The sequence below is a fragment of the Pleurodeles waltl genome, chromosome 7, assembly GCF_031143425.1.
Source record: "Pleurodeles waltl isolate 20211129_DDA chromosome 7, aPleWal1.hap1.20221129, whole genome shotgun sequence".
Taxonomy (NCBI): domain Eukaryota; kingdom Metazoa; phylum Chordata; class Amphibia; order Caudata; family Salamandridae; genus Pleurodeles; species Pleurodeles waltl.
Genome location: NC_090446.1, coordinates 177,072,562 through 177,089,669, shown reverse-complemented (window position 1 = coordinate 177,089,669; position 17,108 = coordinate 177,072,562). Strand labels below are relative to the sequence as shown.

Sequence of the window (17,108 nt, the reverse complement as noted above, 5' to 3'; positions counted from 1 at the left end):
CTCAGCCGGCACCTAGGCAAACCTACCAAAACCTGTGCATTTTTGAAAACTAGAGACCTAGGGGAATCCAAGATGGGGTGACTTGTGGGGCTCTGGCCAGGTTCTGTTACCCAGAATCCTTTGCAAACCTCAAAATTTGGCTAAAAAAACACATTTTCCTCACATTTTGGTGACAGAAAGTTCTGGAATCAGAGAGGAGCCACAAATTTACTTCCAACCAGCGTTCCCCCACGTCTCCCGATAAAAATGATACCTCACTTGTGTGGGTAGGCCTAGCGCCTGCGACAGGAAATGCCCCAAAACGCAACGTTGACACATCACATTTTTTTAAAGAAAACAGAGGTGTTTTTGGCAAAGTGCCTACCTGTAGATTTTGGCCTCTAGCTCAGCCGGCACCCAGGGAAACCTACCAAACCTGTGCATTTTTGAAAACTAGAGACCTAGGGGAATCCAAGATGGGGAGACTTGTGGGGCTCTGACCAGGTTCTGTTACCCAGAATCCTTTGCAAACCTCAAAATTTGGCTAAAAAAACACATTTTCCTAACATTTTGGTGACAGAAAGATCTGGAATCAGAGAGGAGCCACGAATTTCCTTCTAACCAGCGTTCCCCCAAGTCTCCCGATAAAAATGATACCTCACTTGTGTGGGTAGGCCTAGCGCCTGCGACAGGAAATGCCCCAAAACGCAACGTGGACACATCACATTTTTTCAAAGAAAACAGAGGTGTTTTTGGCAAAGTGCCTACCTGTAGATTTTGGCCTCTAGCTCAGCCGGCACCTAGGGAAACCTACCAAACCTGTGCATTTTTAAAAACTAGAGACCTAGGGGAATCCATGATGAGGAGACTTGTGGGGCTCTGACCAGGTTCTGTAACCCAGTATCCTTTACAAACCTCAAAATTTGGCTAAAAAAACACATTTTCCTCACATTTTGGTGACAGAAAGTTCTGGAATCAGAGAGGAGCCACAAATTTCCTTCCACCCAGCATTCCCCCAAGTCTTCCGTTAAAAATGATACCTCACTTGTGTGGGTAGGCCTAGCGCCTGCGACAGGAAATGCCCCAAAACGCAACGTGGACACATCACATTTTTTTAAAGAAAACAGAGGTGTTTTTGGCAAAGTGCCTACCTGTAGATTTTGGCCTCTAGCTCAGCCAGCACCTAGGGAAACCTACCAAACCTGTGCAATTTTGAAAACTAGTGATCTAGGGGAATCCAAGATGGGGAGACTTGTGGGGCTCTGACCATGTTCTGTTACCCAGAATCCTTTGCAAACCTCAAAACTTGGCTAAAAAAACACATTTTCCTCACATTTTGGTGACAGATAGTTCTGGAATCTGAGAGGAGCCACAAATTTCCTTCCACCCAGCATTCCCCCAAGTCTCCCGATAAAAATGATACCTCACTTGTGTGGGTAGGCCTATCGCCCGCGACAAGAAATGCCCCAAAACGCAACGTGGACACATCACATTTTTTTAAAGAAAACAGAGGTGTTTTTTGCAAAGTGCCTACCTGTAGATTTTGGCCTCTAGCTCAGCTGGCACCTAGGGAAACCTACCAAACCTGTGCATTTCTGAATACTAGAGACCTAGGGGAATCCAAGATGGGGTGACTTGTGGGTCTCTGACCACGTTCTGTTACCCAGAATCCTTTGCAAACCTCAAACTTTGGCTAAAAAAACAAGTTTTCCACTCATTTTGGTGACAGAAAGTTGTGGAATCTGAGAGAAGCCACGAATTTCCTTCCACCCAGCGTTCCCCCAAGCCTCCCGATAAAAATGGTACCTCACTTGTGTGGGTAGGCCTAGCGCCCACGAAAGGAAATGGCCCAAAACACAACGTGGACACATCACATTTTTTCATAGAAAACAGTGCCTAACTCTGGATTTTGGCCTCTAGCTCAGCCGGCACCTGGGGAAACATAGCAAACCAGCGCATTTCTGAAAACTAGAAACCCAGGGGAATCCAAGATGGGGTGACTTGTGGGGCTCTGACCAGGTCCTGTTACCCAGAATCCTTTGCAAACATCAAAATTTGGCCCAAAAAACACTTTTTCCTCTCATTTCGGTGACAGAAAGTTCTGGAATCTGACAGGAGCCACACATTTCCTTCCACCCCGCGTTCCCCTAAGTCTCTCGATACAAATGGTACCTCACTTGTGTGGGTAGGCCTAGCGCCCACGAAAGGAAATGGCCCAAAACACAACGTGGACACATCACATTTTTTCACAGAAAACAGAGGTGTTTTTTGCAAAGTGCCTACCTGTGGATTTTGGCCACTAGCTCAGCCGGCCCCAGGGGGAGCAGAAATGGCCTAAAATAAATGTGCCCCCCCAATCCCCCTCCCGGGAGCGACCCTTGCCTGCTGGATCGCTCCCCGCTTGACATTTGCGCCAAAGAAAAAATCCCTGGTGCCTAGTGGTTTCTGCCCCCTTGGGGGCAGATTGACCTAAAATCCACCAATCTTCCCCCAAGGGGGGGCAGAAATGGTCTAAATACAATTTGCCCCCCCAGGGGAGTGACCCTTGCCTAATGGGTCGCTCCCCATCTCTAAAAAAACAAACAAACAAACAAAAAAATACAAAATAAATTTGCCCTGGCGCTTAGAGGTTTCTGCCCCCCCTGGGGCCTAACAATAGGCCGATCTGCCAGGGGGGGCAGAAATGGCCTAAAATAAATTTGCCCCCACACCCCCCCCCGGGAGCGACCCTTGCCTACGGGGTCGCCCCCCCTGCGTCACATTGACGTAAAAAAAAAAATCCCCGGTGCCTAGTGGTTTCTGCCTCCCTTGGGGACAGATTGGCGTAGCAAAAAATGGCCGATCTGCCCCCAAAGGGGGCAGAAATGGCCTAAATACAATTTTCCCCTCCAGGGGAGCGACCCTTGTCCAAGGGGTCGCTCGCCATCTGTAAAACAAAAAAAACAAAAAATCCCTGGTGCCTAGTGGTTTCTGCCCCCCTTGGGGGCAGATCGGCCTAATCAAAATAGGCTGATCTACCCCCCAGGGGGGGCAGAAATGGCCTAAAATAATTCCCCCCCCCTCCCCATGGGAGCGACCCTTGCATAAGGGGTCGCTCACCTTGCGTGAAATTCACGAAAACAAAAAAAACTCCCTGGTGTCTAGTGGTTTGATTGGCCTCATCAAAATAGGCCAATCTGCCCCCAAGGGGGGCAGAAATGGCCTAAATATAATTTGCCCCCTAGGAGAGCGACCCTTGCCTAAGGGGTCGCTCCCCACTTAAAAAAAAAAAAAAAATTATCCCTGGTGCCCTAGAGGTTTCTGCCCCCCCCGGGGGCAGAAAATGCCTTCCTAAAAAATGCCCCCATTGGGAGCGAGCCTTGCCCAAGGGGTCACTCCCTTATGCCACTTTAAAAAAAAAAAAAAAATCCCTGGTGTCTAGTGGGCGTTTCAAAAGCCAGATTGCAAGCAATCCGGCTTTTGTAACGCTTGGAGAGACTTCAAAGGGAAGGAAATACATTTCCTTCCCTTTGAAGCCTCTCCGGGCCTCCCCCACGTGATCGAAAGAGAAATGCAAAGCATTTCTCTTTCGATCGCGCTGGAAGCTGAGCTTCCAGCGCGATGGGGGAGGCCCTGTGACAAATCAGCGCACGCTCGCGCGCTGACGTCACAGGGGAGGTTGGGGGGGGGGGTCGGGGGTGGAAGGGGAAGGGCTTCCCCTTCCATCCCTGCCTTGGGGTGTGGGGGGGAGCACGGGGAGCGCTAGCACTCTCCCCAGATCCTGTGCCTTGGACGAGGTGACCTCGTCCAAGGCACACCGGAACTGGTGCCTTGGATGAGGTCACCTCATCCAAGGCACAGTACCGGTTAATCAAGGATATTATGAAGCCTTTAATATTGTCCCCTTCCACACCCTCTGGAATATTCAACAATCTGAGATTATTCCGCCTACATTGATTTTCTAGGGATTCTAATTTCTCTCTCAGGTCTTTCTCACTTTGTTTCAAAGTTTGAACCTCATGACTTCAGTTCCACATCTGCCTGTAATGCACAAATAGAGGACTCCATGGTGCCTAATCTTTCTCTTAAAGTAGTACTTTTCACGTCAAGGCCATCACAAAGCCCCTTGATTTTAGCTTGGTTAGATTCAGAGACAGCGAACTTGTCTCTCATCTCTTGCAATAGTGCCTGGAGGAGAGAATCCGTGAAAGTTGCACTAATTCGGTCAGACTCCACCTTGTGTGGTAATGATAGAGCCCCCCCGACTGCACCTTGTCCTACTTCCTGTATGGCAGGACTTCGGGATAAAATGAGCAGAGTAGGTGTGGGTGTAACTCCCGCCATATTGGCCATATTCATAGCTGTATTTACCAGGGGGTAGGCACAATCTGTGAAACACCGGACTGGTCTTGTACCTTGAAAAAAGACCTGAGAGAGGGGGTGATTTTGACTCTCCTATTGGCAAGACATGTAGTAGTTTTAAGCAATGTGGCATTATTATTTGGGGGGGAGCCCCTCCCTCACATAATGAAAGTAGTGGCAATAATATTTCTAGGGGTTTACCTTTATTGGAGTGCTTTTTCCTTACCCCTGAACCCGGTGGTGGCGGAGGTGGTAATGTTGTGGAGGCTGATGCAGAACCCTGGTAGTCCATGCCGGGCTTAAATGAAGGCAACTTCTGCTCCTGCAAGGGTGTCCTGGCCCCCCGCCCAGAAGGACGCCTGGGGGTCATGCAGATAAGCTGGTGGTGAGAGGCCTGGGGCATAGAAAAACACTGGCAAACAAGTTTGTCAAAATTGTAGGCACACAGGAGCTCCTAAGTTAACTCTCCCAGGAGATCCTGCTTGAGCTAGGGCAGAGCCAGAGACCAGCCTGTGCTGACTCTGCCTTGGATGCCCTAGAACCACAGCCTGGCCGCCGCCCCTCTATTCCGGCGAAGCGATCAGGCTGCCTGGAAGTAGCGTGGAGAAAGCGAAGAGGCAGGAGACGCGAGGAAGCCACCTGCTAAAACGTCTGCCCACTCAGGGGGGAACCCCTTGACTCTTGGCACCCATCAGACGCAGGAGGCAGGTGAGCAGCAAAGCGCGCCCGGCAAAAGATCATCCATTCCCCAGTGGGGGAGCTGGCAGAAGGCAAAACGGAGGGCGGAGGCCGCAGACTATGGGTCTAGCGGCCCACCATGTTCCCCCATAATGGAACAAGTTCTAGGAAAAATAAACTTTGCATGCAAAGTAGTAACACCTGCAGCCAGTGGTCTAATGAAACTGGAGAGCCCCCCTGCAAAGAACATGCAGGGCCCCTCTCAATACTCACTCAGGCCAGATGCTGTGCTGAGGGAGGCCCCTGGAGCTCGGGGACCTCCCAACGTGGGGGCTGCAGGGGCTTTTGTAATGCTAGTGACAGCAGCACATTTTTGTAGGCAGATGGAATTTGGCATGTTAAGGAATTCTAAATTCTTCCAAGGTTAGTTGTAAGTGCAGGATTAGGTAGAATTAGCTGATTTTGATCTGTTTTCTTGTTGACTGCAACAGAGTGACAATTTGGCTTAAGAATTACCCAGTGACAAGGAGAGTTTGATTTTTATATGATGCTTTGCATGCCTGCAGTTTTAGCCTTCAACTGAAGGGACAAGGAATGCAGAACTCTAGCTCGAAGACTGGAAGAAGACACAGCAAAGTGCTGCATTTATAGAGATCTTTTAAGTAGTGTTAGCACTGAGACTGTGGGAGATGTGAATGGAATAACAGAAAAGTGAGTTTTGTGGTAGAAAATGAAACAGTAGTGACAGACATTATTAGAATGTCTACAAGTGTTGTGTGTATTGAGCAAACCCCCTCCCCATTATATTGAGACATGGAGTGGCAAATTTTACAGCATAAAATTATGTTTTGTATGTCATTTTTGAGGTCCTTTGTTGACCCATTCCTGGTTGTTCTGTCCCCCAGAAACAAGTGGAAGCCATTTACTCTACTTAACGTGTTTGCTTCCCCACCTACCCTCCCTCCTTCCTTTCTCAGGGTTGCTTGCCCCACCACTCCAGACTTCCCACTTCCTGTTGTTCTTGTTAATGGCTCACACGGGCCCATTGTTGTCCATGATGACTCTCCCGTCATCCCACCCTCTGTTGTCTGTGTTGCCCCTCTCACTTGTCCACCCTCCCTCCGTTGCCCGTGCTCCCCTCCACCTGCCATAACAAAAAAGAGACTCTGACACTGACACTGCTACCCGCGTCATAGTAATTTATTTCCTCACACCCTCCATTCTCTGTGTTGACCCTCACCTATCCTCCTTGTTGTCTCCCTTCATATTGCCTGACACCCCTTAATAAAAATAATGTTGTGATACTGTCAGTGCTGGCAGCGTTATAATGCTTTTGTCTAAAACCCAACATTGTCTGTGTTTCCCCCACCCACGTCCTCACCTAACTTGCCTACTTTCCAGTAATGAATAAAAATGCATTGATGTGGCCAGCACTGGCCTCGTCAATAGGCTTTTATTAACAAAAAAAACTTTCAACCAGCTTGCAGTGCAGCAGCACTGTTGTTTATCATGGCCAAAAAAAGACATTAACAAAGCCAATAGCTCTCATCTCGTATGTGACCCCATTGGTTTTGTCAGTGATTGTTAAATCATTAGGTAGGCTTTGATTTGATTAGTAGTGTTACAAACACGCACATTTTCGACACAAACATATCCTTAGTTTATAATTAGGTGTGTTTCACAAGTAAAGGCTCATCTAAGTCCAGTTTTCCATCTCCTCAAACAAATTCTTCCACTTTTTGCTGATAACAAAAACTGAGCCATACCGTGCCAAACAAAAATAATGAACCCTTTGTTTGAAATTATGAAGATCATTTTGAATCTGAATGTTAGGCTAGGATTTTAATTTAAGATATTACCTATATGAGAGGTGGAGAGGATATGGCATAAAGGCCTAAACAGCCGACTTCTTAGCTGGGAGAACCACGTTTGAGTCTTGGCATCAGCTCAAAACCCTGTAGTTCTGGGCAAATCACTTAATCTCACTGTGCCTACAATTCAGTGCCTTGAGACCCTCACTGTGTTTTTTGCTGGGCTTTACAAAGCCTAGATTTATTGATTTATTTATTTAACTTTTTTTATTCGTCAGATGATTTATACACAAATCTTAAATTTTATCAGTTTAGCACAGCCCAGTGGGTAAGTGTAGAGACAACGAGGGAAAGACATGTCACTTAATTCTGAGTGCATCTCTAATGTTTTTTTCTTCTCTCCCCATCCTCCTCAGACCAAGTCAGGAGTTGCAAAATGATGCAGGTATAAGAGAAAGAGTTCTCTCATGCCTGCACAAAGCCTCCACTGAAGGCAGCAGGGGCACTTAATGACCGGACATAAATCAGAGCCATCGACAAGGTGTCATTCTTTACACTATGGAAACAAGGGAACATTAATACAAACTTGATGGAGAGAAAATTCTGGCCTGTGCCGTTTTTCACGGTAAGCTAGTTTAATTATGCGGGTATCACTTGACTTCACAAATATTGTCGAAGAAATCATGAATCGCAATATGCTGGAGGGCCTGAGTGAGGCTGCTGAAAGAACTAATGCTTCTTTGTCTGCAGTGGAAGATATTTTCTCAAGCACTCTTATTTCAGGCTTGAACTAAGAGATGTCTGATTCACTTTCTCTTGTTCACAGTGCTCAGCTTCTGTGGGTTGGTCTTGAAAAAGGAGCAACAAAGGACAACTCTTCTAGAGGACAAATGGGTTTGTGAGAGCACTGAGGCTAGATAAAGGTTTGATAGCTTCCCCCATAAGAGCGATGTACCAGTAGGTGTGAGAAGAATTTGTGATGAGTGGGTCAAGATGGCAGGACTGCAGCAAAAGGGTACGGAGGTCAGGGGTATGGTTGTGGTTATGGTTAGCTTTTTGTTGTGCTTGGTTATGAAGAACCTAGTGCCAGGAAGCATTGCAGGGAATATGGCACAGAGTGTCTTATCTGGGAAATGTTATTGGGAATATGAACACAATGAGGACAATTTGTGAAACACATTTTGGGGCAGTGGAACGGAAAGCAGGGTAGGTGTTGTGAAGTGAGAGGACCTATGATGATTGAGATCTTAATGCAGTATTTCATCCAAGGGAGACATGTGTGCCCATTCACTTTAGATTTAAAGCTGTACAGATCTTTATTTACCATATTGTTCTTTTGTGTATTATGTGTGCTAGAGAGGAAGCTGTCAGGAATTAGAAGTGCTTGCTGTAGGATAAAGTGACCTTAGAAGACGATAGATGTACATAGGGCTACAGAGAAGGCTGACATGAGGGGTCTGGTGACGAAAGTGACATTGAAACGATTGGGTGATAGGATGAAATGTCCTGTTAGAGCTTTCAGAAGCTTCCAGCAGTTCAGGGCACAGAAGATTGTTAAGGTTTTTCATCAAAATAATTGAGGGATGGTTATGGACAGAAAAGTGTTGAGACTTTCAGGATGTACTTGATGGATGCAGTGACTGGCTTTGGTGCAGCCACTGCTGGATATGAGTTGTGTCTGTAAGTAAGAAAACAGGTTGAAGTGCATTTGTTATCAATAAAACCCATTCTTCTGTGTTTCAACTAATTACACAAACACCCTAAAGCAAGTTGATGCCCACAGTTTATACTTCACATTCTTACAACAAAAAGCAATGCTAAATCAAAACATCTGTTTTGTTAAACCTCCAGCACTACATGTCAGTCCTGAGAAATTGGCTTTACGCTCCCAGATTGGGTCTGTCAAACCAATTTCAGTTGAGAAACAATCCCACAAATCCACCCTTCCTGCAGACATTCAACCTTCCATGGCATTTACTTCAAGTTCACATTACTACCCTAAAAGATTTGGGGAGAGTTAAGGATGTTCAGGAAGAGACTGCCTAGGTGTTTGGAACAAGGCTTAAGGGCAAGGCCTATCTCCCTAGAGTATGTCAAGCTTTTGTTTCCTTTGTATTGCGCAGTATTGATGTAGTGCATTTGATTGCAACATGTCTGAATAAGCACAATTGTTATTAAAAAAAAGCAAAACCACCCTAAAGCATTTCACAGTCTTCTACATCTGAACATTTCCTTGTGTTGGCTAATCAAGGAAACATCAATAATTATGGCATTTATATTTGAGAGATTGCAACACTTGGTTGCTGAAACAACCTAGCACACCCAGTTCCATCTCAATATAAGGGGCCATTTCCATCCTAAATTGGCATTTTGCTGAGATTCATGCAGAAGCAGCCGTCGTCACCATGAAGGCACTGAGTGGCAAAACCTTCCTCCTCCCTGTGCTGCTTGCACTCTACCTGGGGCTGCCTCCAAGCTCTTGCTCACCGGCAACAACACACAAAACACCCCAGAAACCAAAAGGTGAGTGTTGAGATTCAGCGGACAGGATCTGGCAGAACAGGTAGGGCCACACACACCACACTCATGTACCGATTGTTGGCGATCCAGGAAGTGGACTCGCACAGTATGCAGGAGATGGCAAATTTAACCTCACCAACTGTTTTTTGCTCTCATAGATTGTGTTTGTCATGGTTTGTTCATCTTATGTATTTTAAATCCTATTTGTTTAGTAGGGTACTTTTATTTTTCTTGAAGTTCAGGGTGTACCTGGGCTTACACACTCAGCTTCTTAATATTTAGTCTTCTCTTGGAAGATGCTTCTCCGTGCTTGTATAGACTCCGAAACCTGTTTTCACTCTCCTTATATTTACACCATTGACGTCACTACAGTTTGTCCTGCGTCCCAGGCCATGTGAAGCCTTAGATGTGCCACGGGTGGCACTTCCATTCCTGCCCACTCGAGAGCACATCCCCGACAAAAGATTGCTCACAATGTCTGTATCACAATAATCTATGATAAAAACAAATATAAACACTAATTTAGCTTATAATTCCTGCTCTTCGTGCATATTTAATCATTAGACAGTTGTTTTAGTTTCCAATCCTATCCTTTCCATTAATCATCAATGAATAGCTGAAATTCTGCCAAGGGCCATAAATTCTTAAAATCACATTCATTATTTCACATGTTTTTACGAATCCCGCCGTTTGACGACCATCTAGTATCAAACCTGTGCTACTCAATCAAACACCTTAAGTCAGCTGTAGCGGACGATTTGCAAACAGGCGTTTGGTTAACAGTACAAGTGATCAGTGACCTTTGCCCTGGATGTGGAAATGGGCAGCAGTCAATGTTACTTTCGGAAATAAACACTCTAAAGTACAACTTCCATATTTCTGTGCAAATTTGTGCAGCTTTCTGCATCCCTCTGTTTACTAAGAACCAACAGGTTTAGATATATGGATCGATCCCCCTACAATGAATAGGGGGTTTGGGTGGTGGGGGGTGGTATCGGGGTTGCACCTTGTACTTAACCTTATCTTGCGAGTTGAACAAATATATCCTTCTCTCCACTTTGTTTAGAGAAAGCCACAGTTATGAGCATTACAAAATTAAACTTCTCGCAGCAGTGCTTAATTTGTGCCACTGTTTGTATTTTTAGGGACCAGGACTTATTTTTCATCATTTGACTCTGACCCAGAGCAAGAGAGCAAAGCATGAAATGGAGAAAAATACATATAGGGTAATTGTTGCAAAGGAGTAGAGTAAGGGTGAAAAAGAACCTGCACAAGTGAGATAAAGAGACAGGAAGTCCATGGTGGTGAAAGAAAAGGCATGAGGTAGAATCAGAACTAGACCCCCTTGGTATTTGGCAGTTTTGGCATTTGGATGTTAGCAGCAGGCTTCTAAGAAAAATCATTATTTATTAGTACAAAACCACTTTTATAATTCAGTGGATTTCACACTTGTAAGATATTTTTGTGAGCAAATTTATGATTTATGGTGGGAGGTGGAGGTTATATTTCGGGATCATCCTGTACGTTTGTGAACGCCCACAGATTTACATCTTTGTTGGTATTTACAAACTTGGTTATGACCCATTTACTGTCTGCAAAAGGTCACAGATTTTTTTCTACCAAGGTGAACAGGAAATCCCCTCCTGGAATTGAAACAGGAGGAGAAGAACCCTAAACGAGAACAGACTGAAAAAAAAACATATAGAAGCAGACAAGTACATTTTCAGATTCTCAAAAGATACACATTTATATTTTGTGCATGAGAAATTTGAATTCACTTCAGTTTTTTTCAGAATACACTTGGAAGTCTGTTACTGTTAAAGTTTCCTAAAATAATGTTTGTGAATTCAAAAAAGTTATAAATCAGCACCCATTAACGGTGGGAAAACTGGTGGAACAGTTTTTCTGAAAATCACTCCATCGGTGTTCCCATTCACAGGTCATTTACTCATAATCATTTTTGGTTTGCAGTTTTTGGAACTTTGGTATCTTATTCTGAGAACAAATCAGTTTAGATGGAATTTACACTGAAGGTCTGCTGACTCTGAAACACTATGTGCATGAATATTACTGAACAAATCCTGAGTTACTGAGAAAGGAGTGTCTTTTCCAGATCAATCTCAGTCTTTCCAGTCACATAGGATGTTACGCTAACTCACCAAGTTCTTTTGTCCAAGTTTTGTCTTCAAAGCGAAAATCGATCTAATTCTGAGGTACGAGTTGGCAGATTAATTTCCTACAAGGACTTCACTGACTGTCTTAAATTTTGTAAACCAAATTTCTGAACCTGTTTTCTAATTTATCTTCTCTCGGGCCTAGCAACAAGGATGAATCAACAAAAGGAACAGATATGTTTTTGAGATATCCTCATAAGAAAAATGTAGCTAGAGTAAACCTAAACTGAACTAATTTTCATAGTCAGTGGTTGTTGGAAATGACCTTTCTGCAGGGTCCCCCCCAAACTTTTTGCCTCCTCCTTCTCTTTTTCTGACCTCATTTTTGCTGGCTTTAGGACTATGCGCACTTTACCACTGCTGATCAGTGCCAAAGTGCATATGCTCTCTCCTTAAAACATGGTGACATTGGCTCATACCGAATTGGACTATGTACTTTACTTATAAGTCCCTAGTAGAGTGCACTATGTGTGCCCAGGGTCTGTAGATTAAATGCTACTAGTGGGCCTGCAGCACTGGTTGTGCCACCCACTTAAGTAACTCCTTAACCTTGTCTCAGGCATGCCATTGCAAGGCCTGTGTGTGCAGTTTCACTGCCAAGTCGACTTGGCATTTAAAAGTACTTGCCAAGCCTAAAACTCCCCTTTTTCTACACACCCCTAAGGTATACCCTAGGTTACCCATAGAGCACGATGCTGTGTAGGCAAAAGGCAGGACATGTACCCGTCTAGTTTACATGTCCTAGTAGTGTAAAACTCCTAAATGTGTTTTTACACTGCTGTGAGGCCAGCTCCCGTCATAGGCTAACATTGGGGCTGCCCTCATACATTGTTGTGAGTGGTAGCTGCTGATCTGAAAGGAGTAGGAAGGTCATATTTAGTATGGCCAGGATAGGATGGTGATACAAAATCCTACTGACTGGTGACGTTGGATTTTATATTACTATTTTAGAAATGCTACTTTTACAAAGTGAGCATTTCTCTACACTTAAATCCTTCTGTGTCTTCCAATCCACGTCTAGCTAGGTTTAGTTGACAGCTCCCTTGTGCATTCACTCAGACACACCCCAAACACAGGATACTCAGCCTCCCTTGAATACATCTGCATTTTGAATGGGTCTTACTGGGCTGGGAGGGTGGAGGTATTGACACTTACACGTCAAAGGACAGTAGCCTGCCCTCACACAAAGGAATGCCACGCTCCCTACTGGGGCACTGGCAGACAGTATGGAACTGAAAGGGGACCTTGTTAAGCCACTCTTTGAAGTCTCCCCACTTCAACGGCACATTTGGGTATTTAAGCAGGGTCTATGACCCTACCAACTTAGACACTTGTTGGGGTAGACACTGTATCTCACAGACACTTCCTGCAGAAGAAACTTGTAACCAGAACCTGCATCCTGCCAAGAAGAACTGCCTGGCTGCCCAAAGGACTCTCCTGACTGCTTTCTGTGAAAGACTGCTGCCTGGCTGTTGCCCTGCTGCCTTGCTCCTCCCTGGCTCTGCTGAAGAAGTGCTCTCTGAGCACTTGGATAGAGCTTGCCTCCTGTTCCCTGAAGTCTCAGGACCAAAAAGACTTCGGGGGTGATTCTAACCCCGGCGGTCTTAGACCGCCGGGGCCAGGGTCGGCGGGAGCACCGCCGACAGACCGGCGGTGCCCCGCAGGGCATTCTGACCGCGGCGCTTTGGCCGCGGTCAGTGCAGGAAAACCGCCGGTCTCCCACCGGTTTTCCGCTGCCCCTTGGAATCCTCCAAGGCGGCGCAGCTTGCTGCGCCGCCGAGGGGATTCCGACCCCCCCTACCGCCATCCAGTTCCCGGCGGTCCGCCCGCCGGGAACCGGATGGCGGTAGGGGGGGTTGCGGGGCCCCTGGGGGCCCCTGCAGTGCCCATGCCACTGGCATGGGCACTGCAGGGGCCCCCGTAAGAGGGCCCCTAAATGTATTTCACTGTCTGCTGTGCAGACAGTGAAATACGCGACGGGTGCAACTGCACCCGTCGCACAGCTTCCACTTCGCCGGCTCGATTCCGAGCCGGCTTCATCGTGGAAGCCTCTTTCCCGCTGGGCTGGCGGGTGGCCTGAAGGCGGCCGCCCGCCAGCCCAGCGGGAATGTCAGAATTACCGCCGCGGTCTTTCGACCGCGGAACGGTAACCTGACGGCGGGACTTTGGCGGGCGGCCTCCGCCGCCCACGAAGGTCAGGATGAGGGCCTTCATCTCTTCAAGAAGGACTCCTTGTGCGGCGAAATTTGATGCACAGCCTGCACCGTGGTGAAAATGTAACCACACGCCGAACCGGAACGACAAAGCCCAACTTCGCAACGAGAAGATCGACGCCAGCGTAGCGAACGGAAATTCGCCACAAGGCCCACTGGGTGGACGCACAGCCAAGCCAGAACGACGCAGCCCGACTTCCAGAGAGGAATCGACGCATCGCCTGCCGTGTGGTAGCAACTCCCACCGGATCGATGCAGCTCACGTGACTTCATCCTGCCAGTGCAGGAAATCCACGCACCGTCCCCGGGGTGTCTGAAAACCCCGCAACCCGAAGAGGATCCAGGACTTAAGACACTTTATATCACTTCTCAGTGATATGTCTACATTTACTTATTGCTTCTTTGATCATTTTGACCTGCATTTCTCCAGATAAATAGTATAGATTTTTCTAAACACTGTGTGGTGTATTTCTGTGGTGCTATATGGTGGTACTGTATGATTTATTGCACAAATACTTTACAGATTGCCTTCTAAGTTAAGCCTGACTGCTCAGTGCCAAGCTACAGAGGGTGGGCACAGGATAATTTGGATTGTGTGTGACTTACCCTAACTAGAGTGATGGTCCTTGCTTGGACAGGGGGTAACCTGACTGGCAACCAAAGATCCCATTTTTAACACTGGTGATCAGTGGTGAGGATAGGACTTGTATTTGTGCAGTGACATACAGTAGCTAAGTATTTCACTACCTACCCACAGTTGAAGGTCAACTTGATTTTTATCTTTTTTCTGCAATTTCGTTTTTTCCTGTCAATTTTTTGACCAAAATCCAAACTCAACATGTCTCAGGCTGGGTCTCAAGCAAGAGGTTTTGACCTGGCCCTGTTGGAGACATATACTGTCAAACAGATGAAAGGGATCTGCAGGGATATGGGAGTACCCACCCAAGGTGCCTCTGGAAAGGAGGAATTTCAAATGGCGCTGAGTTCCTGGGCAGAAGCCCATTCAGAGGAAGATGCTGAGGAGAAGGAGCCAGAAGATGGCTCCCCAGAGGATTTTTTGCCATCAGTGGATGATGTTACCACTGCAATTGTGCCCCCTGCCAAACTAGGGAGCAGTGTCTCTGATCAAAGCCTGACCGCAGAGGAAAGGAGAGAGGAGAGGGAATTTGAATTGCAAATGGCAAGGCTGAAAATTGAAGCTCAACAGGAGAAAAGGAGGTCAGAGAGAGAAGCAAAACCAGCTGAGAGAGCCTTGGCTGAGAGAAAACGTTTGTTGGCTCATGAACTGTGTCAAGGAGCTGGATCTTCAGGCGAAGCAGTCTGAGTCCAGCAGTAATGGTGGCAGCATACATGCAGAACCTGCTGGAGAAAGAAAGGTTTGTATATCTAAAAATGTTGCTCCCAGTTATGTGGTGGGAGATGACATTGATAAGTGGCTGGCTGCGTACGAAGTTGCACTAAGGGCTCATGGGGTTCCTGTAAAGCAATGGGGGGCAGCCTTGGGGTGGTATGTACCAGCTGTGGGGAGGGACACACTTCTTACACTGGATCCTAGGGATCAAAACACATATGCACCCATGAAGACCGCTTTACTTGCCAGGTTTGGGCTGACTCCTGAGAAATACCATCAAGAGGTTCAGGGACAGCACCAAACTCTCCACACAAACTTGGGTAAACTGTTTTGATTTCTCTGGTAAGGCACTGAATGGATGGCTACAGAGTTGCACCATCACTTGGTTGACAGTAAGCTGACTGATCCCAGGAAGCTTTCTGAGGAGGCAGACCTCTCTGGACTAGTGCCAGAGTGTCCAAAAAGATATCAGGGAGTTCCTTCTAGGTTAAGCCTGACTGCTCAATGCCAAGCTACCAGAGGGTGGGCACATGATAATTTGGATTGTGTGTGATTTACCCTGACTAGAGTGAGGGTCCTTGCTTCGACAGGGGGTAACCTGACTGCCAACCAAAGACCCTATTTCTAACAGTGGTAATCTTGAAAATCTGCCATAATTCCAGTTCACTTGCACTCATGTTTGATACCCCTGGATAAACTAAGACATTGCAAGGTTGGGATGTGCCAATCTGTATGTTTCAGATTTTCTTTGAATCATTTATTAAAACGATTAATTAGTATTTTGATTGTTAAATGTATGTAATTTATGCAGGTTAACGTGAACGAACGAATCAAATACTACAGGTGATTACATAGCATTTCCATCTGATTTAAAGATAAGCAGTAAAGTAGAGTCTGTTGGTTGCCGGCAGATTTGTTAAACATGCCTTTGCAGTATTTAAAGCTGCGATGCAGTATGATGGTAATTTCGCCATGGGTAATTCTCCAAGCTAAAATACAGCCAGCACCATCACATCATCTGTCAATCAGATCATTTTATTGTACCACTTATCTCCTAATGAAGTCTTCAATGAAAACCTTGGAAACTAGGCCCAGGAATGCTCAAGTGGCTGGGGAGTAGTCTAGGTAGCCACAGAACAGGACACGCATATTAGGACTCAAAGGCCAAGAGCCCCAAGAGAAATGATGAAAAATGAGCCTGATAGGCCTGAGAACAGGTAGGCCAATAGCCAGTAGTGTAAATAGGATGCCATGGGACCTGGTGCACAAAAGGAACAAGGCCCCTTTGACTGTGGTTAGGGTAGTAACATGCTGAAATTATTAGGATTCAATCGGCCAGCTCAGGGCTGTGGTCATCAGTGTTACTGCCCCTTCTGCACCAATGGTAGCTATGCCTTCGCCGTTTGCAGATCTTAAGACACGACTAACACAAGTCATAAGGCAGGAAGGAGCTCTGCTCATGCCAGTTACGTTGGAGGTACTTGAGGAGTCACAGGGTCCTGGCAAGAGAGGTCACAAGATTATGGAGAGTCACAAGTTTGAGGCGAAACAGGGAAGAGAAGCACCCATGAATGTTTAGGGCTGAGGAGAGCCCTTAGGAGTCAAAGTACAAGTGAGAGCTGAGATTAATCCGAGGACAGGAAATTGAGAGAGAAGGAGCATCGTTGTTAATAGGAGGGTAACACCTGACAGAGGTATAGGGAAATGACAGTTGGAATGTCAGGCCAGAAAATAGCTACAAGGAGTCACAGAACACTGAAGGACCACCGCAGAGTCTTATGAGTGTTTTGGGTCCTGTGGATCAGCAGAGGGGGAGCCGGTAGAGTCTTACGGCATTGTGAAGGTATTTACTTTGAATTATAAGCTGGATACTAATGACAATATTTTCTATTATGGCAGGATTTTGCCCTCCTAATGTGCTGCCTCCAGGAATAGGTGCTACAACCTGCGATGTGAAATGTGATAACTGCAGTGAAACGGAGATGTGCTGCTCATACGGGTGCAGTCTAATATGCAGGCCGATGTCTAAAGGTATTATTTT

At 46.2% G+C, this 17,108-nt stretch overlaps 1 protein-coding gene across 2 annotated transcripts in view; it reads left to right on the top strand.

Moving 5' to 3' along the window:
* The window catches only part of WFDC3 (WAP four-disulfide core domain 3), a 271,764-nt gene that overhangs the window by 235,559 nt on the left and 19,097 nt on the right, over positions 1-17,108 (top strand). For both annotated transcript variants that reach the window (XM_069243494.1, XM_069243495.1), the window contains one exon: positions 16,967-17,098. In XM_069243494.1, coding sequence (XP_069099595.1) covers positions 16,967-17,098 — 132 coding nt within the window. The remainder of the gene's footprint in view (positions 1-16,966; positions 17,099-17,108) is intronic.